Source organism: Vigna unguiculata, chromosome 3, assembly GCF_004118075.2.
Source record: "Vigna unguiculata cultivar IT97K-499-35 chromosome 3, ASM411807v1, whole genome shotgun sequence".
In the NCBI taxonomy this organism is placed as follows: Eukaryota; Viridiplantae; Streptophyta; class Magnoliopsida; order Fabales; family Fabaceae; genus Vigna; species Vigna unguiculata.
The window spans coordinates 44,365,222-44,389,099 of record NC_040281.1 but is presented as its reverse complement, the minus strand read 5'-3'; the positions used below and the strand labels follow the sequence as shown (position 1 = coordinate 44,389,099).

Genomic DNA, 23,878 nt, shown 5'->3' with positions numbered 1-23,878 from the left:
TCATTTTCGCAATTCGTGATTTATTTGGTCCTTTTCTGTAACGCTGTTTAAATCATTAACGGAGAATTGTACAGGTGGCACCATTTATATTAGGGTGTGTTACGTGTACTGTACATGTGGCTAATTAACGTTAATTTTTCAATTTAGGGTAAATTTTGCAATTAGGGAAATTTTTTCATCTTCGTCTTTCTTGAGTTCGGAATGAAGTGGAGAGTTAAGCATTGTATTGCATTTGGACTTTCCTTAAACTTCGTTCAATTTCACTTTTGTCAAACATTGATGTAGTGCATTTTGATGATGATGAATTAATGTTATGAATTTAACTTCTTCTAGAGTTAGATCAATTTAATTTCTCCCAAAGCTTAGACCAATATCACTTACTTCAATGCTCAGATTAAGATGTCATTTTGAACATGTTGGGACTAATAACAACATAATCAAACTAATTCATTTCTTCATTTAACAATAGTACAAAATATATTGGACGGACTTTAAAATCATTAATCTGCCTCATTTGTGTCATGATGATGACATCTTTTCATCAACACCACCATTTGAAAAAGTTGCAGCCCACATTATTGGAATCACCACTCTGTAAATCAATAAATCAAAAATTAAAACCAATTTATTATTAACACAACAATAAAAACAGATTGTACCCAAAATTTTCTACCAATATTCTTTGGAGTTTTTGTTATCCTTAAAGTCGTCATCCCTCCGCAGCTACAAATTGGAGTTAATCCATTTCTCGTTGAACCACCAACAGTGCACGAAGTTATACAACACGATTGCCTCCAACGATTACAACTAGAGGTAAAGGAAGAAGATTGGGACAGTAACATACCTATATAATGGGATTGCAGAAAGAAGAAGATTGCAGCAACAACACCACAATTGGGAATGGAGGAACAAGATTACCAAAACTCACCAACTGCCCAAACATTCCTTACCAAAACCCTAGCTCACTTGTTTAACCCCAAATATCTAATTACCACACATGTACAGTACACGTAACACACCCTAATACAAATCGTGTCACCTGTACAATGCTCCATTAATGATTTAAACGGCGTTACAGAAAAGGATCAAATAAAACACGAATTGCGAAAATGGGGACCATTTTATATATTCGGTAAAAATGAGGATATTTTAAACATTCTGTAAAAATGAGGACCATTCGCAACAAACACTGCGAAAATGAGGACCAAAAAGATATTTAAGCCAATAAAAAATTATAATTAATCACTAAATTGATCATTAATTAATTAAAGATCAATTTAAAAATTAAGTTATTTTGATAGTCAAAACCTAAGTAACTAATTTTTAGTGATCGATTTCTTTTAGTAGCTAAAACTATGGTAACTGACTTTAAAAACTAATTTAGAGATTAATTATATTTTTTATTCATAATAATTACTATTTTAATAATCAATAATTTTTTACTTTGTGAATTGTTATTAAAATTAATTATTATGATGACTAATAACTTGTAATCGCTAAAATTAATTATTACTAATAAACCATTTTATTGTAATAGATAAAATAAATGGACTGTAACGGTTTCACTTATAGTGCAAAGAATAGCATCAAATATTTTCAAACGTGAGAACATTATCGTAATATCTTACGACAATTTTATTTGCATGTAACAATTTTACAATATTGTTATATTTTTTTATAATAATATCAATTATATTTATAATAATATCAATTGTATAGTATTTTTTGTCTTAAATGTTCTGAAAGTAGTTCTTTTTTCCTTTATTTACATCCCCTTGCCAGAATGCATACATATATGAAAAAAGAAAAAAAATAAAGACAACAATCCTTTTAATAATTTCAAAGAATCCAAATTAATCACATCAAGAGTCACTTTAAGAATCATAACTAAACATTATATAAGTTTCTCATTGTCAATTTAATAACACTGACAATTTAATAATCAATTCACAACTAACTTAAATACACACTTATTATAAATCAAGAGCCCACTTACCATAATTATTGGTGAACCAGAACCAATTGCTGAATTTCAAGCTTCAGAGTAAAAAATTGCAATTTTATGCTTTCATCCTTTCATTGTGCAATTTATATGTCTATATCAATCTTTTAGTATTTTTTTCTTTTAGATTCAGAGGGTTATTTTGATTTGAATTAAAAAGTCATGTAACATGACTCCTCTGCAACTGAGAAGGTTTGTCCCGTTGCAAATAGCATTTGAAGATGAGTTACCAAAATTCTCCTTCTAACAATCAAACATAGATGATGAATGGATTGAGATAGAAGCATTCTCTTTCATTGACTGTGCATACGACCCTATACATGTTTATACAGGTGGCTCTCGTAATTTCAACATTTTCTGCTCTTGTTGGTAAGAGTTGGTGATAGTCCCTCCACCTTTGTCTCATTTTGCATCATATCTTTAATTATTATGCCACTTGATTTGATTCACCAAAATCTAGTTAAATGAAAACGGTAACAGAGATGAAGATAAGATGTTTGTTTTTGGTCCCAGAGAGATACATTTTGACTGTGCCAACAGTGGTAGAACCATTTATTTGTTTAGGTGCATTGGATTAATCTGTATACAATGTTAGAAGGCTCGCAAATTGATTTGAATTCCTTCGTTTTGGTATGGTTCTTGTCATGTCCATTCATGAAAAAGGCATTTTGTTTGCACTCCTACCTGACCAGTTAGATTTTAACATATTGTAACCAATAATGGGAAACAAGTGACTAGGTAACAAAACAGTGGCTTAATTGCAAGAAGGAAAAGAAAGGGTTTATCTCAAAAGTGATGAAAGGTGAAGGGTAATAGACCTTAGATGGTAGAAAGGAGAAGAGGTTTTGTGGGGTATCTCTTTGTCTAATTGTCTTTTGGAGGAATTAAGAGATGCCCCATTTTGTCCTTCAGTATCAAAGAGACTAACGTTTGTCAAAGAATCCACAAAATAATACAATATGTTGATTAATGGGAACTTGACCTTTGCCAAAACCAATACAAAAAGAAAAGGATGGGAGTGCGGGAAGGTGGCCAGTTCTCCCTTTTTGTCGTCACATTAACCTACTCAGATAAAGTTTCCTTTTTGCTGCACACATTGCTTAGACAGAGAAAAAGAAATGAAAAAGGAGGGGAACAGGCACAGGAAAAAAGTCTAATTGGTGAAGCTGGGTGAGAGAAAATTCTTGAGGAAGGATTTTGTTGGTAAAATCTAGTCACATGCAAGGTTTTTTTGATGCACATTTTATCATTATCTTTCAACTAATTCAAGATTGGAGATAAAAGGAAAAAAGATGGACAAATAAGAAAAACATGCACCTTGTGATAGCATAGTGTCCAAATTTCTCTTTCTTTATTGAAAGTGAGAGTAGTTAATTCATTTAAGGTATAAAATAAAGGGCTTAAGAGATAACAAAGCCAAGAGAGACTACAGGCAAAGTTTAGTAAACATCTGTAGTGAGCTTAACTGTGTTGAATAGTTATTTGCTCAAACAACATTATCTTGATGAAGTAGATTAGTTACGTGTGATATATAGAATTAATTAGTTGTGCTGTTGGGTAAATGACAAAGTGTTCTATCGCATTCAAACTTTGTTTCCCTTTAAACTTGGCATAGTGACAAATTTTTTAAGAGCATCGTTGGGTTATTTTCTCAGTTGAGTGAGTAAAAACAAAACAAACATGCAGGGGTTCTTCTTTGGACAGATATGATATTCTAAACTTCATTACAGAGTCGAAAATTCTGGTCCCAATAAATAAACAAATGAAACTTCTATTTTATCTTATCGTGGAAATTTCATATAAGTCAGATGGACGAATTTCTATGCCACAAAACACCAAGATTACAAGAAAAAACAATGTGTAATATGTGGTTTCAGACCAAGTGAGAGGATCCGTTTTCAAATCAATCTGACAGACATGCTTCCTAGATCCATGTAACCGTCGAAATTGTCTAATTAGATTCTCTAATTGAGGATTGCAAAGCATAGTATCCGTAAGATAAGGATCTAAGTTCATAGTTTCTATATACAAAGATGAGATTCTCCTTTGAAATCTGCTAAAGTCAGTTTTATAAACACATTGCTTAAATGGTAAAATAGTTGTTTTGCATAAACATTATATCTTGAAGGCTTCTACTAGAGTGCAAACACTAGCTACCAAGATAGGATTTGAAAGGGTGAAATGATTTGTCTGTTTCATTTGCAGAGTTGGTTTATCTTACAAACTACGAACAATTATGAATGAACTGATAAAAAGACAAATTAGAAGTATTTCATTTGAATGTAAATTCAAATGAAGCTTGGAGGGCTTCCACACTTGTCTGAAGAGTGGTACTTGTACTGTGTAATACGAGATCTCTTGTCTTTGTGTTCCTAGTCATATTTTATTAGCTAGCATTTGTTTGTTTTTCATCGGAAAACAAACATAATTTTGAATAGCTGTAAAACAAATCAAACTTGGTTTTTGTATCAACTAGATATACGAGGTCACTTTGTGTTTGTAAAATAAAAAATATAAAAAATTGCATATATACAACAAATATGTAAAAGAATTGTAAACAGAGAGAGAACAATGTTATGAAAAGTATTGAAAGGATATAAATTTAAAAAAAAAATGAATTTAGTGCTGTTGTTACTTGTACTTAAGCAGATTCATTTTCCTGAGAATTCAGTGTGTGTTGAAGGGTTTTGTTGTTGCCTTGTTGGTAAAATTGTCACTGGGGAAATCCGTCTACTTCAATGCACTTTATGAGTACAACTAATTAAAAGTGACTTTTGATACCAAAGAGTACAAATGTTGCTCAAATCATAAGAGCATGATGAAGTGCGAAAATCAAAGTTGTTTCCAAACTCTGAATTAAAAATTGGCTGGTGCAGTATCAAACATAAATCTGCTACTCTACTGAGTATGGAATCTGATGAATAGTGTCTCTCACTGCCTCGTAATGGCAACACCTAAATCCACAAATTATGTCCAATAGCTAAACGTGGAGGGAAAGAAGAGAGGGGACACTCTGACTCACTGTTCATTGTCAGTCTATTATGGACTCCTTTTTTATTCACTGTATATTTTTCGAAGGCTAATGTTTCTCGGTTTCATTTAATGGATTAACATCGTAGTGTAACAAATATGTAGTGAAAAGAATCAGAATCAGTTATCAAAATGTTTACCGTGTAATTGGTTCTTTTCATGGGTAATGGGTACCATGTTGATCGTGGTGAAAAACGGTTTAAGAAAAAATGTTTTGGTTTTGAGAAATTTTGTTGGAATCCCGGTTGCGTGACATAAAAGGCGAAGTTTCCAAAGACGTTTAGACAAGGCAGTGAATGCCAATCGTATATTACAAGCAAAAGGCATCTCTCTCAGTCTCTCTTTTCCTACTCCTACTGTCCCCACTTCTCTCCTTCCAAAGATGGTCCAAATTCCATTATCTTAATGGCTGCATATACCCTCCTCCCAGCCTCATGAACTTGTTGTTCAAGCTCCAAACCTATAAAATTTAATGTTCTGCAATACTTAACCATTGCTCTCCAACACTGATTTCATTGCCCTTAGTATTTATTTCCTTAATTCCCATATTACAACAATTCTAGTATTAATCGTTATAGCAACCAACATCTTCTTTGTCTTGTTTTTTGGAATTATTCATTAATCGAAGATAATATATAAGTAATCATAAATCTCACATATTTTTAAAAATAAAACTACTAATTTATAATATATAAAAGAATGTAAACTTATTTTACAAGTTAATTTAAATTAATTTTGTAAAATTTAGTTAAATTTAAAATTCATTTCATCTTATTTTTAAATTTCAAACTTCCATTTAAATGGATTTTTAGCAATTTAGATCACATGAGAAAAAGTAGGTCCTTTTGCAGATATGAGATATATACCAAAAGGGTATTTCCGCAGGCTTTAACGTCAGTCACACAACCTGGTGAAGAGATGCTTGCGCGGAACATCTTCTTTGGCTCCTAATGCTTTTTATGTTCCTTTTTCTCCCTTTTTCATACTTCTCTGTTTTTGACACCTCTTTTCACCAAATTCTCTGCTTCGCTAATCTCCTAATTTTTTTTTCTTTTAATTTAGAAAACTAACTCTTACATCTACCGCATGTATGATGATGTACGTATCCATGCACCTTCCCCATAAATGAGTAATAATCGGTGGCACTAAAAGTTTTACTACTTTTGACAATTCTTGACTTTAGCATCAAAATTATGAGCTATGAAGTAGAACGGTTGACTAAAACAAAAGAAGTAACATAATGCTTCATGTTTCCTAAAACCCTATCCTCAATCATTGCGCAAGCTGTTCTCAACATATACCTAAAACTCACGTTAAAGAACAACAAAACATTTGTTGAACCATTCTCCTTTGTAGAAAATAAAGAGCATTAGGATATGCAAATATTATAAAGGCTATAGAAGAAAAAAAAAAGTGATCATGGAAAAAGAAGTTAGCTAAAGTAAATCAGAATATAATCTCCTTAACTTTGAAGTCTTTTTAAGCAGATATAGTGTCTTATCTCTTTTACCTCTTAAAAGCAATCTGATTCCATTGGAGTTAATGTAAAAAAGACATGAACTTCGGTCTGTGTAGTGACTCACCAAGAATAGAATAATACTATGAAAAAAAACTAAGTCAAACAGATGAAATCCATGAAAGAAGAGACTTTCTTCTGTTCTTGAGGAGTTGGTGACACCCTAACCGAACAACAACTATAATATGACATACATAAAAATAACCGTTACACATTAGTTATTAGTTAGAGCTACCAACACCATTACTTAGTGGCGGCTCTAAACAAAACTGTTATAAACTTTGAGTGGTAGAGAGGGTAGTTGAGGAGAGGTTGAAGAGATGAAGGAACCAAATGAAACATGTTCTGACATTAATGTGTTACTTGCTTCCTTTCCAAATTGCAACCTGAAATGAATTGAATCAAGCAGATGAAGTTGTTGGGCCACTCGATGCTATCAATAATGTTTAATGTAACAAAACAAACTAACCCAAAAAGGAGTTGTTGCTGGATTAAGAGTATTTCATTTTTCAAACTACATTTTTTTTTTATAAAAACTAATTATATTTATTTCTATTCTAAAAGATAATGTTTTAAACTTATTTATTTTGTACTACTGTTTTAGTTAATTTAAGACCTATAGAAAATTACATATAGAAGACTTCTTTACTTTTCTATTATCTATTTCCTATTATTTTTTATATATTTTTCTCTTTTTGTGTGTGGATGTCAAAATAAATTTGAATCTTGAGTCAATTCAATACACTTTTAAGCCGGATTGGATTGAAAAAATAAGTTTTTTGCTAATTAAATAAATTATGGAACAGAAACAATCCCAACCCACACCTAAATATATAAATTAAATAAATTTGAGTTGAATTATTAGCATTTTGATATTCTAAAACATAAATAAATTATACAATATTGTCCTGTTAAATGTCTAATTATTTGAATCACATAAATGTTTAATTTACTTTAATACTTTTATTTACTACATATTTATAATTTGAGTTGAATTTGTATTAGATACTGAATATTAAAAACTATTATCTCTAATTTAAAATGGTTTAAAATAAACAGGTGTTTATGTATTTGAAATTTAGTAAATAAACTGAGTCTAATAGGTCAAGAGTATGAATTTTAGCATGCCGTGTATGAAATTTGAGAAAGAATAAAATAACGTGAACGATCATATAACCGTCGAAGTTTGGTTGCCTTTTACTTCCTGCACCTCCTAAATTTCGTCGGGCATCCTTTAAAACTTTCAAAATTTACCTTATGAAAAAGTTACTTCGGGATTACATATATTTCCGGTGAAAATTTTCAGAGTGTCTAACATAAAACAAATTGAAGTATATAAAGTAATTTCCAAAATAAATTATAAACTTGTTTTCTTTAGATCCAAAATAACATATTAAGATAAGTCAAACTATTTGTAGTGTATAACATTACTTACATACTAAAAAATTCTCTAAAAATAATATAAAAATATAAAAATATAATTAAAAAAAAAAAATATATATATATATATATATATATATATATATATATATATAAAATGAGAAAATTTTCCCTTATAAAGAAGGTTCGTCCCTTAAAACAAGCTTTTTAAAATTTACAGAAATAATTTTTGAAGCAAAATTTCCAAAACATAAAATGTGTTCGGAAATAAATTTTCCATAATGAAACTTCTGAAAATAATTTTTCGAAACTCATAAAATGCATTTTGAAATGAGTTTTCCGAAATATCCATATATAAAATATGTTTTGGAAATAACTTTCTCAAACACGTAAAATATGTTTCAGAAAAAAAATTGCTGAATTTTTTTTTTTTCATTTTTTCCCTTCTTCTTCTTCTTGTGCAGTTTTCTTCCTTTTTTTTTTTTTCTTTTTTACATAAGTGGCCGGGAGCGATAGTGGTAAAAGTGATGATAGTGGTTTGGTGCAATGGTGTAGTATGGGGTGCAGTTAGTAATTAGGGAATTGCAGGAAGCAGTAGCTATTTTGGGTTTGGTACATTACTCAAGCAAGGCCAACACTGGGTCTAGTTCGGAAGTGTAAGGCTCTACGGCCCATCAATAAAAGGAGTCCAATGTTTTTAAGAAATTATGTAATTTTATTTTTTTAAATATTTTCATGTTAGATTACGAATAAATTGAAATTGTTGTTTTATTTAATACTTCTTTTTTAAAGGAAAATATTATATGTTGTTAAAAAAATATTACTAGGTAAGTTGATAGTTCTATTAATGTGTTACTTTATATACCGATATTTACTGATATTGAATGACTTTTTTTTTTTTTCAGTGTAACCTATTAATAGGTAATTGAGTTATGATAAAATATTTTAAAGTTTTTTTTATTAAGATAAGAAATAAAATTTAGAACTCAAAGTACAAGCAAAATCAATTAAAGGTCGATATATTAATGAATAAACAAACATATATTTAAGTTATAAGAGGAATGATATTTGTAAATAGACATGTCAAAGTGAGCCAATCCGGGTTGGCTCATTACGAGCCGGGTTGAAAATGAGTGAACCCAACCCGGCTTACTTTATGGTGAGCCAGAAATTTTGTAACCCGGCTCAACCCACCACGGGTTGGTGGGTTAAGTGAGTTGACTCACCAACCCACTTAAAAAATTATTTATTTATTTTTTAGTATTCAAATATTTAAATAAATTTTTAAGTAACCCATGACATAACAATCATAGCAAAATCAAGAACCAATATTTTGATCATGCTCACCACCAATATATGAAGAATTATTTTCAAGAAAGTATCCATATAGTCTAAGAAAGAATGGCTAATATTAAAAATTTTCTGTCATGCTATTCAACAAAATATAAATTAAAAAACTATACAATATTTTCATGCTAATTTAGAAAAAAATGTTTATAAGACTGTTACTTGAGTAATTTAGTATAAAGATTATAATTAAAGATTAAAGTATCAACATATATAACTCGACAATCAAATTAATTAAACATTCAAACTATTCAAATATAATTAAACAACATTCTAGCATTTAAAAATATGAAATTGTGAACAAATATAATAGGAGTAGTAAATAATTATTAAAAAAATTTAAAAAAATTAAAAAAATTAAAAAAATTGTAAAAAAATGTTGGTGGGTTAAGTGAGTCAACCCACCTTCAACCCGACTCGAACCCGTTTAACCCGTGTGTTAAGTGAGTCGGGTTGAGTTCAACCCACTTTTGAAAAAGTTGAATTTTTCTCAACCCAACCCGGCTCGAACCCGTGGTGAGCCGGGTTGGCTCACAGGTTGAAACTCATTTTGACATCTCTATTTGTAAATAGTAAACACAAATAATAATAATAATAGAAGAGATAAAATATTTATTAAAATATATTATTAAATTAAACTATGTACATAAATTTGATAATTCTATATTTGTGATAGAAATTTAGAGGCTTTATGATCATCCTTTTAAAGAAGTAATTGTAATTGAAGTTAATTTAGATTGTGTTCCGATTTCAAGTTTGATGAAGAATAGTTGTCAATCGTCATACCTTCAAGGTATTGTCTTCTTTTGAGCGTGTGTTTGGTCATGGATTTGTCTTGAAAAGATGCATTGGAGGTAAGGATGGGCAAAAAATTCAGTTTTTATGATCCAATCCATTTTTTCTATGATCCAATCCATTTAATATCCATTCTATTAAAAATTCAATCCATTTAAAATCCATTTCATTAGATCTGGATATCAATATAATCTACATTTTATATATTTTATGGATTGGATATCCATTCTCGAAATCTAGATTTTCAAAATGGATAATCCAAATTTTCACTTTATATATTTTGTTAAGTTGGGCTAAAGGTTGAGACGGACTAGCCCAAATTTAATCGTATTTGATTAAGTTGGCGTGACCCTGTACAAAATTTGGCCAAATTAGGCCAAATTCTGTCAAGTCGGACCCGATCGAGATTTGACCCAGTTGGTCCTGGACAAAATTTGGAAGTATTCGGCAAAATCTGTCAAATTCTTTGGTTTCAACCCTATGGACACAAATTTGGATCCCCATTCATTATTTGGATCCAAAATGGATGTATATTAGATTTTCTATAGGGTTGACACCATAAAATTTGGCAGATTTTTTGTCAAGGCCAACTAGGTCAAATTTTAGCATGGAATGAACTTGGATGACTTTCGAACGAATTTCGGTCGGGGACGACGTGACCAAATTTGGGCTAAGGTCGACTCGACAAAATTTCAAGCAAGATTGACTTGACTGGATTCGACTAAATTTTGGCCAGGGTCAATTTTGCCTAATAAGACCAAATTTTGGCCAAAGCCGACTTGGCCAAATATGGCCACATTTGGGTTAGGGCCTGATCAGTCAAATTTCGGTCAGGGTTGACGCCACTAAATTCTTCGGTCGGGACCGACTCGACTGAATATGGCCAATTTTCGATCACAACCGACTAAGTTGAATATAGTCAAATTTCGTTCGGGACTTAGTCGACCGAATACAGCTAAATTTGGGCAAGTGACGACTTGATCAAATTTTGGTCATGACCAACTCAACTGAATTTGGCCAAATTTAGGTTAGGATCAGCTCGCCTAAATATGATCAAATTTCGGTCGCGATCGACTATGCCGAATACGACCAAATTCAGGCCAGGACCAACTCGGTCAAATTTTGGTCGAGGCCAACATGACCGAATTTTGACCGGAGCCGACTCGACTAAATTCGGTCGAATTGCGGTCGTGGCCGATTCAGTTGAATACGGTCAAATTTCGATCGTGACTGACTGATTTGAATACGGCCAAATTTTCACCCTAGGCCGTCTCAGCCAAATACGACCAAAATTGGATCAGGGCCGACTCAACCAAATCTCAATCGGGGCCAACTCGATTGAATTCGACCAAATTTTGACTGGAGCCAACTAGGCTGAATACAACTAAATTTTGGTCGCGATTGTCTCGACCGAATACAGTTAAATTATGTCTAGGTCGACTCATCCCAATGTAGTCAAATTTGGGTCGGGGTGAACTCAATCGAATACTTCCAAATTTTGTCCAGGACCAGCTGGGCCAAATTTCAATCAAGACCGACTTGACAGAATTCGGCCAAATTTTGTATATGGTCACACCAACTGAATCAAATACGACTAAATTTGGACTAGTCGGTTTCAACTTTTAGCCTAACCTAACCAAAAATATAAACTGAAAATTTGGATTGAATATTTTAGATTATCCATTTTGAAAATTTAGATTTAGAGAATGAATATCTAATTCATAAAATATATAAAATATATATCAGATTGATATCCATACCCAATAAAATGGATTTTAAATGGATTTAATTTTTAATAAAATAGATATTAAATGGATTAGATCATAGAAAAAATAGATTGGATTATAAAAAATGGATTTTTTGCCTACCCTTGATTAGAATTTTGTGACACATCTCTTCGCATATTAAATGTCGGAACAGAAAACCAATAAAATAATATTGTCTGCCAACATCTAAACACTTTTCTAAAATCATCCATGTAATGATAACATACATCTGCAAAAGCTTCAAATTAATGTTGTTGCATAAGGTTAACTTTCCTATTTCCGGTAAAATAATGTCATTTCTCTTCATTCTTTCGATCAATAAGAAACTATTATCTAAAGAAGGATAAAGAGCAAAGAAGAACTTTAGCTATACTGCAACTAGTAAACCAAAGCACCATTATTTTACGAAAGAATCAAGTATTTCAGTGCAATAATGTGAGACGTGCGACGTGGGACGTGGAAGGTGAGACGTGGGCGTCATACGTGGGACGTGGGACGTGGGACGTGCGACGTGAGACGAGAGGCGTGAGACGTGAGACGTAGGACGTGGGACGTGGGACGTGAGACGTGGGACGTAGGACGTGAGACGTGAGACGTGAGACGTGGGACATGGGACGTGGGACGTGAGACGTGAGACGTGAGACATGAGACGTGAGACGTGAGGCGTGAGACGTGAAACATGAGACGTGAGACGTGAGACGTGGGACGTAAGACGTGAGACGTGAGACGTGGGACGTAAGACGTGAGACGTGAGACGTGAGACATGGGACGTTCGACGTGAGACGTGAGACATGGTACGTGAGATGTGAGACGTGGGACGTGGGACGTGAGACGTGGGATGGGATGTGGGACGTGAGACGTGAGAGACGTGACACGTGGGACATGAGACATGGGACGTGAGACATGAGACGTGAGAGACGTGCGACGTGATAGACGAAGGACGTGGGACGTGCGACGTGAGACGTCCGTAAACACTAAACCTTTAAATTTATATTCATAAACTTTAAACCTTACAATTTAATTAAAAAATTTAGAAGTTTAATAAAAGAATTGTTAATGTATCCATAAATTTGTACTAACAAATTTAAATTATACTTTTGTAAAAAAATGTATTAATAAAAAAATATTAAATACATATAAAAGTGAAATAATAAAAATATGAGGGTAAAAGTAATAATTAATGTTTATTTAACACCTATAAATAAAAATTATGAGGATAAGAACAAATATTTATATTGATTGAACTCTTAAATAAGCGGAAGGAAACAGAGGATGATCTGAAAAGTTAAACTAAGGATGGGCAAAATATATAATTTTCATGATCCAATCCATTTTTTCTATGATCCAATCAATTTAATATTCATTTTATTAAAAATCCAATCCATTTTATTGGATTTGGATATCAATCTGATCTATATTTTATATATTTTATAGATTGTATATCCATACTCTAAATCTAGATTTTCAAAATGGATAATCCAAAATATTCAATCCAAATTTTCATTTTATATTTTTGGTTAGGTTAGGCTAAAGGTTGAGACGGACTAGCCCAAATTTAGTCGTATTTGATTGAGTTGGCGTGACCCTATACAAAATTTGGCTGAATTAGGCCAAATTCTGTCAAGTCGATCCCGATCAAAATTTGGCCCAGCTGATCCTGGACAAAATTTGGAAGTATTCGGTTGAGTTCACCCCGACCCAAATTTGATTGCATTGGGCTGAGTCGACCTAGACAAAATTTGACCGTATTCGGCTGAGGCAACTGCGACCAAAATTTGGTTGTATTTAGCCTAGTTGGCTCCAGTCAAAATTCGGCTGAATTCAATCGAGTTGGCCCCGATTGAGATTTGGCAGAGTCGACCCTGACCCAAATTTGGTCGTATTCGGCTGAGACGACCTAGGATGAAATTTGGCCATATTCAAATGAGTCAGTCATGATCGAAATTTGGTCGTATTCAACTGAGTTAGCCACGACCAAAATTCGACTGAATTCAATCGAGTCGGCTCTGATCAAAATTCAGTCGTGTTGGCCTCAACCAAAATTTGACTGAGTTGGTCCTAACCTGAATTTGGTCGTATTCGGCAGAGTCGATCGCGACCAAAATTTGGTCATTTTTAGGCGAGTTTGTCCTGACCTAAATTTGGCCAAATTCAGTCGAGTTGGTCATGACCAAAATTTGGTCGAGTCGGCACTAGCTCAAATTTAGCCGTGTTCGGTCGAGTAAATCCCGAACGAAATTTGATTATATTCAAATTAGTCGGCTGTGATCGAAAATTGGTCATATTCAGTCAAGTCGGTCCCGGGTGACGAATTTAGTGGAGTCAATCCTGACCAAAATTTGACTGATCAGTCCTTGGCCCAAATGTGGCCATATTTGGCCAAATCGGCTTTGGCCAAAATTTGGTCGTATTAGGCAAAATCGGCCCTGGCCAAAATTTAGTCGAATCCAGTCAAGTCGATCTCGACTGAAATTTTGTCAAGTCGACCTTGGCCCAAATTTGGTCACGTCGTCCCGACCGAAATTCGTTCGAAAGTCATCTAAGTTCATCCCATGCTGAAAATTGGCCTCGTTGGCCCGACAAAAAAATTGTCAAATTCTATCGTGTCAGTCCTATGGACACAAGTTTTAAAAAATTTAACTTGAATTTATTTTATGAAAAATGGATTTTGGATTTTGAATTTGATCCAAATATTTAGATCTGGATTTAAACTTGATCTAAATATTTGGATCTGGATTTTAAAAAAATCCAATCTACTTTTTTTGAAAAAATAGATTTGGATCGAAAATCTAATCCAATTATTTGGATCCAAAATAGATGTGGATTGGATCATTAAAAATCCAATCCATGATCACGCCTAATTGGAGGGTGGAAGAAGGAAGAAGTATTTAAACTTTCTTAAGTCTTAGTTGCTAAGCGATGTAGGAACTATTAGGCACGATAGGAACATAGACCCCCTAGTCGAGGTCTACAAGGAATGAATGAATCATCACCAATGGAGGGTTTAAGGGACCGATAGTTCGATTATCGGCCCAGAGGTGGGCGCTAATGTTTCGATCCCAAGTTTGATGATAGAATTATTGTCGATCACCATACATCTAAGATAATGTTCACTTTTGAGTATGTACTCCGTCACAAATTTGTCCTTAAAATGTGTTTTGAAGGGTGGAAGGAGGAGGAGGTATTTAAACTACCTTAGACCTTGCCTTCTAAGATATGTGAGACTATTGGGTCTTAAAACCTCATTACCAACCCCATAGGTGGATGCTAATGTTCTGATCCCAATTTTAATGGTAAAGTCGTTGTCAATCACCATATGTCCAAGGTATTGTTCGTTTTGGGACGTGTGCTTCGTCACAAGTTTGTCCTTAAAAAACGTCTCGGAGGGTGGATGGGGAAGGAGTATTTAAACCTCTTAAACCTCGACTTCTAAGCGATGTAAGACTATTGAACGTGGCAGGAATAAAATGTAAATGAATTTCTTTTACATAAAAAAAAAAATAATAAAATACATTTTGAATGGAAATTTTTTTTATGAAACATTGAGATTCTATTAATACATCATATAATATAAAAGATTAAATGAAATACTACCAATAACCATTATTAGTAAAGATGCCAAAAAAATTCATATCCGCGGGTATCTGTAGATAAAACCTGCAACAGGTAGAAAATGGATACCCGCGAATAACATGTATGTGTATTTTTATATTCACATGTTAATGGGGTGGGTACAGATATCATAGTATCCGTACCCGTGGATACCCATACCCTTTATACTCTAATTTAAATATAAAAAAAACATGATTAAAACATTAACACATGGATTTTGGATGGGTTATTTTTTATCAATTGATTTTAAAAAATCTTCATTTCTTTGTAAATTATCATCGAACAATAATTAAAGGAGTTATTTGCACTTTATTTGAAATTTATAAATATTATGCACTGTATTTTTATTTGAATTTATGGTTACAATATATTGTTAAATATTAAAATTTTCTTTTGTAAATATCCGTGGATATTAAAAAATATGCAGGTACCCACATAATGGATACTTGTACAAATATGGATACAGATACGTGATAGATATTTATCTAATTGGTAGGGTATGGGATAACTATTGTCCATACTCTTCCCGCCCCGTTTACATTCCTAATTATTATCATCTATTTACTAATGAAAACAAACAAAAGCATTAAATATTATTGAATACATATAAAAATAATACAATCTCTTCGTAATCATATATATATATATATATATATATATATATAATAAGTTATTTTGACTTTTATATTAAATTCATACACAGTAAAAAAGATATAATTTTTTTTATATAATTCAAATGTTTTATGTTTAACACAATCAATTATTTCTCTCATCTCTACTTAAATAGTGTTGAAAAAGAAGCATGTAGTTTAATTCCACAAAAATCATATAATAAAAGAGAAATAATTATTAACAAGACCATATAATAACATAGAAATAAATAAATGTTAACAAGGATATACAAACAAATATAACGTGATAACTTCAGATAAAAAGAAAAAATCACAGTCATTGTTCAAAAGGCAATCAGAGAATGATCATTGTGTATAAATTTTACAACACACAGAAAAATACTTTTAACCATTTGATCTTAAGTACACTCACACTTCTCAAAGCAAAAATTTAATTACCTCACCACACTCTACTTACAAGAGTATAAAAAAGTCAACACTAACTTAAAGTGTTTTTAATTTGAAATAACTAAAACCTTGATCCTAAAGTCTATTATATATCCATAAACACTCACTCCCTTACTTGATCTAAAATAATAAAACTTTACAAGATATATATTTTCATCGTTCTAAAAAAAAGGCTTAAATAAAACATGTATCACACCTCCAATGCAACATAATACAAATAATGTCACCTGTATAGTGTTTCGTTACTGATTTAAATGGCGTAATAGAAAAGGACCAAATAAAACACGAATTGCGAAAATGATGACTATTTTAAACATTTGGTAAAAATGAGAATCATTTTAAACACTCTATCAAAAGAATGACCATCTGCAACAAACACTACGAAAATGAGGATAAAAAAAATATTTAAGAAAAAAAAAATAGTATGTCTTCCCCTTGAATATGTTTGCTGATGATGCGCGATAAGTTTCGTTTTAAATCTTCAATCAATAAATAATCTAATACTATGGAACATATTTATTTTATCCTATTATCAAGTTTTAAAGTTTAACTTATAAATTTTACACTAGAACTCCCCCACTTATTTTCGGGTTCTACCAGCTTATCCATTATATTATTGTTATCATTTCTCTTTCTCTGTTACTCGAATGCCTTTCTATTGAAGTCTTTCGAAACATAAAATAAACAAGTATAATGATTTATGGGTGCCAAAATAAGTATATTAATATCTTGTTTAGACTTTGAGAGAAAACGAAAATGATATGAATTATGCGATTAGACAAGAAGTGAGAGTTAAGAAAAAAAAAGTGTAATAGATGTAGACAAAATCAAAGTGTTTATGAATTATTTTTCTAAGATTAATTTAGCTATTTTCTTTCCATTTAAAAAAGTTTGATGGTGTTTTCAATCAAATTTAAAAAGCTTTTTATTTTCAAATTTAAAATATTCTTTTAGTCTCTCAAGATTAAGAATAAAACGTTATTTTAGTTAATAAATATTAAATTTAAGAAATTAAAATAATTTTTTAAAATTTAAAGTTTAAGGTTTTAAAATTTAAACCTACTTTAGCCTCTTAAATTTAATGTTTTGAAGTTAGTACTATACTTTTGATTTTATTTTGAAGTACTATCTTAAAAAAAAAAAAATTTGAAGGATAAAAACTAAAACGATCCCAACTTGAAATAGCTAAAAAAAAAAACTGGGAAACCAATAGCTTTGTTGGAGATGTAAAAACAGAGATGTGGCTTTTTGATTTGGAAATATGAACAAATCTCTGGCGTTTATTGCTACAGCCATTTCGACAAGGTTCCGCGTTCCTCTTCCTCTTCCTCAAATTCAATACCGATTCAACTGTTCTTCACCCTCTCATCCTTCATCCAACAAGCTCTTTGTTGGAGGTCCCTTTCTTTCTCTCTCTTTCTTTGTGTGTGTGTTATGTTCATTCTTTTGATTTTATTGACTCTGTGGTTCTTTCAGGGTTGTCATGGTCAGTGGACGAGAAGTCGCTCAAAGACGCTTTCTCTTCCTTCGGAGACGTCACTGAAGGTAATATGCTCCTTAATATTCTTCTAGGTCTTTGTCTTTTACCAATGTTTCTGACATGAAGCTACGTGTTCGACGTTTTGTCTCACTGAACTGTTGTTGCAAGCGTTGGGACTTATGGCTGTCTAGAAGTGTAATTTTTTAACATGTGAAATTTAATCTGCTGTTTCATGCTCATAAGACTCTGATATCATTGTATATTTCTCTCTACTCCCCCATTTTCTTTCCACCATTCCAGAATCACCGTAGATGTTTTAGATTCTGATTGCCTTGCCTTGTGGTTTCCCAAATCGCAGACAAATTCAGATAACTTGCAAACCACACTTTGAAACCTTGATTCTCTTTATACCTGTGATTACTTCTACTTTTGATCTGTTATTTTTTTTTAGCACTATTCAATTTTTCCTTCCTTGTTCTTGTATTTCATCTGCATTTGGTCAATTTTTTTTTGTCTCTTCTCACAAATTTGACATACTGTCATGTAAGTTGCACTTGTCATAAGTTCGCGTTCACCCAAGTGAATGGGACAAAAAGACCAAACATGCATACATACATGTAAACACCTGACCAAAATTCAATTTTCTTCTCGCGTAATATGCCCCTTCGTAAAATTAATTTGAAGAGAAAAAGTTGAACTCAATTTGTCTGTATTATTCTCATCAATCAGTGATGTACTGGCATATGGGCTCATGTGCAGGGGAAAAGTTAGTAACTAACCAATTCTAGTAACCGACAGCTAGATTCAATTAACAAACTCATTCCCTCCTTTTCCCCGTTTCTTTTTTTCATCATGTAATACCCCGCTAGCTGAGGCCCGGTAAATATTGACCATTCCCAGCTTAGAAACCTACTGACGGTAGGTAACAAGGATAGAGATTCTTGTAGAAGACATGAGCAGTCTGATCACCGGTAGAAATGGAAATCAAATTCATGAGGATTGTAATATGTTTCTCCGGAACGATGTGACTGTCATTGTCTGTTTGGCGCATTCATCAAATACCGGGTTTGCAGCAATACGGGGTGCACATTTACTGTCACTGCATTGAACAGGTTGCTTGAGACTAGTGACATGTTTACAGGTGGCAGGAGCAAGAGCGCGATACTGTGCCACTGATGAAGAACGAGCTATAGTTGGTCTTTTAGACCGCCAACACAACAAAGATTATCCCAAGAAGAAGCAATAACCTGTAACCGAGGGATGAGCATGTAGTAGGAGTATACATAGTATGGGTCGGGATGGGTTAACTTACGTTCCTACTCGGCCGAAATTTTGATAGGGTCATTTTTTAAAACCCGACCTGATCAAGACTCAACAATATTTAGGACAAGACAAGACCTGGTTAACTCGACATTACAAATTGATCTTAAATTTATATACATCTAAATTGTTGAATTAAAGTAAAACACAACTAAAACATTGAATATTCTTATATATATATATATATATATATATATATATATATATATATATATAAAAGATAAAATGACATCAGTGTAATTATAATATCATATTACAAAACATTATTTGTTAAGTCAAGAAGTTGAATTGTTTGTTTATACATTATTTTTTAAAAGATATACTTTTCAAAAGAATGTACAACATGAGTTCGGGTTGGAACAGTTGTAACTCGAAGCCATCCTCAAAATTCACTGGGTCTATTCTTAGATCCGAATCCGTCAGGGGCAGCTTCTTCCTGCATTGCCATACATTTCAGCCTGTTTGTGAAATGACCCATTTACCGTTATCTTCTTCCCTTCATCTTCTTTTTCCTGCACCAGCTTGCACCCATCTCCCCCATGCTTCATCTTCTTCTTCTTACACCAGCCCTGCAGCCCTCTCCCCCACACTTCATCTTCTTCCTAGATCAACCTCGCACCCTTACTCTTCTTCTTTATGTTTACTGAAAAATACATTCTAGATTGTGCAATCCATTGAAAAATTTGTATTATGGATTGTGCAATCCGAAATGAAAAATTTGTATTATGAATTGTGCAATCCAAAATGCATTTTTTGTATTCTAGATTGCATTATCTAGAATGTATTTTTTGTATTCCGGATTATGCAATCAAAATGCATTTTTTATTTTTGTATTTTGGATTTTGCAATCTAGAAAGTATTTTTTGTATTTTGGATTAAACAACCCGGAACTAAAAATGAAAATCCTAAACTAGAAGGTAAATTTGGAACTTTAAAGTTTATGGGGTGCCAGTTGAAACTATGGAGGTGCAGGAAGAAGTTGCCCCGTCAGAGTCCCTTTGGGCTAGGCTGAGTTAGTGGGATGGGCCAGATCGTAAACACCCCTAGTATCCAGACATCCACTCAATTTGCATCACAGAAATGCAATGTCTGCAAGGAAGAGCAATGCGGAAAGCAGTGGCCCTTTCCATGTGTACCCTTCGAGAATTTTGAAATGTGTGCTGCCTTGATGTGAGATCCCAGCTAACAATGATCTAAGTGATAGAGTCCTTGTTGAAGCTCGCCAACCAATCATCCTCAGTTGAATGTCCTGAATTGAACATGCATTATCAGCAAATAAAAATCTGTTATGTTCGTATTTTGCAAGCTGTGATATTGACACCACGTTAAAATAGAACTGTAGCTGGCACAATTAACCCATCCTCAGGAATAAATTGCTGAAAATTTTACATCATCAGCAGATCCAGCATTAAAGACATCATCATTTGTCCTTTTAATTGACATGGTAGTAATTCTATTGTATTTTTGTGATAAAGATAAAAGAAGTGCACACTTGTTCAGTCCAGTCAACATAATCTTTATCAGATAGACAATAGAAGACCTGGCTGATATCTATAGATGCAGCAACCCAAGGATTTAAGCTGTGCCTCTTAACTTCTATAAACTTAGTTTACTAGATGTCCTTCATTTTAGACATGTATAAAAGATCACAATAGGTGGCCGAAGTGTAGATTGTTTGATTCTTATCCTATGAGTAGGTCAAGAGAAAGACCAAAAAGGTGGTGGAGGAAGTCAAGGGAGATCTTAGGCTAAATAATATTTTTGAAGCTTTGGTTTAATCGGAACAACTGTAGGGTGATCCATGTGGTCAATCTGTTACTCCGGAAATCTTAAGTTCATTGAAATAATTTGTGAATGGCAAAATATTTGCTGGAAAGCCTACATTTGTCGTCCATTTTCTGTAACTCTTACCAAATTTCCTTGAGGGAATCTCTCTTAAAATTCCCTCAATGCATCGTAGGCAAGATCATCGTAAACTATAATTTCAAAAATTGAAGGTGATACAAATTTCAAGATCCAGGAGATTACCAAATTGTTGCATCTCTCCCAGAGGTCATAAATCTGATCAAACTTATCTAACATTTGAATGCTTCTGTCAACGAATTTGAGTTGTTTCTTCGAAATCAGCAAACACCTGATTGAAGGCGCACAATTGTTGGAATTTTTACCTGTTAGCGGAGGACAATCTAGAGTCCTTGCATAGTAGGATTTTCATTCTAATGAACAAAATTGGGACTGGTTGGATTTGACTAGGGTTTATAGCAATTGAATTGGAATTATTTTGGCTTGAATTGTTCAAACTCCTTTGATTGGTTCCTGGTAACAAAGCTCGAGATAAATCTAATTTAGATAGAAGTTGAACTCAATTGATTTGTATCATTCTCATTATGGGGTTGAGTTAAGCCCTGTGTCCAATTTTTAAGATAGTACCAAAGCCTATCATAGATCTGTTATTGGGCCGCCACCTTCCTTTGCCACCTTCCAAGGTAGTAGCCCTAAGTGTGAGGGGAGTTTTGAAAGCCACCTTAATTGTGGTCACCCCTATTCTGCCTTAGGTTTGGCTTCTTTGGGATTGCCTTAATTGCAATCTCAAGAGCGGTGAGGTTAGTCCCACATCAACTGGAGCAATACACTTACTGTCCTAGAGGCAAAAGTCACCTATAACACATACAATGCATCAATGCACTAGCCGTCCTAGAGACAAAAGTTTCCCACAGAGAGTATTCTTCTGCCATTTATAACAATAAATAATGGGATTAGAATTCAGTTTTGGTATCAATATAAAGAAGTTACATTTGGTATCAATAAATAAAGGGGTTATTACTTTTTAAAAACTCACTTTTGGTAACTATTTTTTGTTGTATAACCGAAGAAATGTGGACACAGCTCAACAAGGCCCTATGTTTCCCCTAGTATATATATACTCCAAATAGATTATTTTCACAAATAACTGTCATCCTATATTTTCTAATATAAAACTTATTTTGTTCACATAATCCTAAAATTTCCAATAAACAACTGTTTTCTAATTTCCTGCGCGCCCTAAACTTGAGAAAAAAATTAAGGAGGTATGAACTGCTTCGAAACCCAAAGGTTGTGCCATGTAAAATCTTGGGAGCAAATTTGTTTACACAAAAGAGAAACTCGGGCAACAGGACGTGGAAGATTGTTCAACGAGGAATTACACAATTGGGAACAAAGTTGATGAGCTTTTCTGCGAGTCTGATGATGAATATAAGCTATGCTTATGTTTGACATTGTGTATATCGAGAGCTTTTAATTGTCTTTAGCTGTTCTGTGAACATGTTGTGTATCTCTTATACCTTTTCCATCATCTGATTTGTTCCTTTCCAGTTTACAAAATCTGTTACTGTCTTGATCTTCTGCTCTAAATTATTGGAGACCTTTTCTTGTAGTGAGGATAGTGTATGATAAAGACAGTGGCAGGTCTAGAGGTTTTGGATTTGTCATTTTTTCAAATGAAGATGATGCCAAATATGCAAAGGAAGCAATGGATGGAAAGGTCAGACAAAGAATACCATATTATATCATTTCCTGTAGAAGTTCCTTCTGAAGGTGATGTTTTTTGCAGGCATTGTTGGGCAGACCATTGAGGATAAGTATTGCACTTGAGAAGGCCCGAGGTGTACCTGTTGTAGTTCCTCGACTTTCAGATATTGGACATTTGAACAGGCGCTAAATTTAATTTGCCTCACTAAATCCATGTAGGTAACATCATATCTATTGTTAGCTGATGCCTACGAAATTTGTATTGATTATCGTGATTAGCAGTCAGAGAAAATGAAATTTACAAGCAACTGGAAATCAATTCCTTAAATCTGGGCAAAAGTAATGTGTTAAATTCAACTTATTTTACAAAGCAATTGCATATTTTTGTTAGAATCATGGTGCTTTTTGAGAAATGAAAACGATTTAGCCAAACTAAGCCCAAACAAAAATGCATATTTAAGCAGCAGGTTATTGCAAGCAATGTGACTAGTTAAAATGGATTTCAATTATAGATCCAATATATTTTATTGGATGTAGACCGAAAATCCTATCCATGACCACCATTACATACTAGCATGTGTTTGAGTTAAAAGGTTTACATTGGATAAAAATGAGTAAAATGAACAATGTATTAGTAGAATGATCCAAATAATGTTGTAATGTCTTATTCAAGACTCATTGATTGATTCTCCTCAATTCTCTCTTAAAAAACCTCACTACATACATATACAACACTAAATCAACATAAAGGACTTTGGAGTCAAAAGTTTCTTGTGTAGGAACTAGTCATATTCAAAGTGGCAGTCATTGTTTCATACAGCAACAGTGAAAGAACATAAAATGTAAGAATACCCTACATGCTTCGTAAATCCTTACTTGTCGCAAAGAACAACAACTGTTGCTACATATGTGGTGGTTCCCTAAGCCTCACTCTTCACCTGACCCATCACTTTTCTTGTGATTGCTGCCTCTTAACTTGTTTAACTATCATTCAGATATAGACCTTTAGAGCGGTAATAATTTTGTTCCACAATACTTTTT

The 23,878-nt window shown here is 33.0% G+C and overlaps 1 protein-coding gene across 1 annotated transcript; it reads left to right on the top strand.

Moving 5' to 3' along the window:
- Positions 1-17,708: 17,708 nt before the first annotated feature.
- On the top strand, positions 17,709-23,216 carry LOC114176644 (glycine-rich RNA-binding protein 4, mitochondrial-like). The gene is made up of 4 exons (XM_028061753.1): positions 17,709-17,924; positions 18,004-18,072; positions 22,744-22,850; positions 22,920-23,216. The coding sequence occupies exons 1-4, from the start codon at positions 17,789-17,791 to the stop codon at positions 23,025-23,027; spliced, it is 420 nt and encodes a 139-aa protein (XP_027917554.1). The 5' UTR covers positions 17,709-17,788; the 3' UTR covers positions 23,028-23,216.
- The last annotated feature ends 662 nt before the right edge of the window (positions 23,217-23,878 follow it).

Bases quoted from the DNA above. Each gene is read 5' to 3' on its own strand.
- LOC114176644 (XM_028061753.1), top strand. From the start codon at position 17,789: ATGAACAAATCTCTGGCGTTTATTGCTACAGCCATTTCGACAAGGTTC. The intron at 18,073-22,743 runs GTAATATGCTCC...CTTTTCTTGTAG, and splicing joins CTTCGGAGACGTCACTGAAG to TGAGGATAGTGTATGATAAA. The intron at 22,851-22,919 runs GTCAGACAAAGA...TGTTTTTTGCAG, and splicing joins AGGAAGCAATGGATGGAAAG to GCATTGTTGGGCAGACCATT.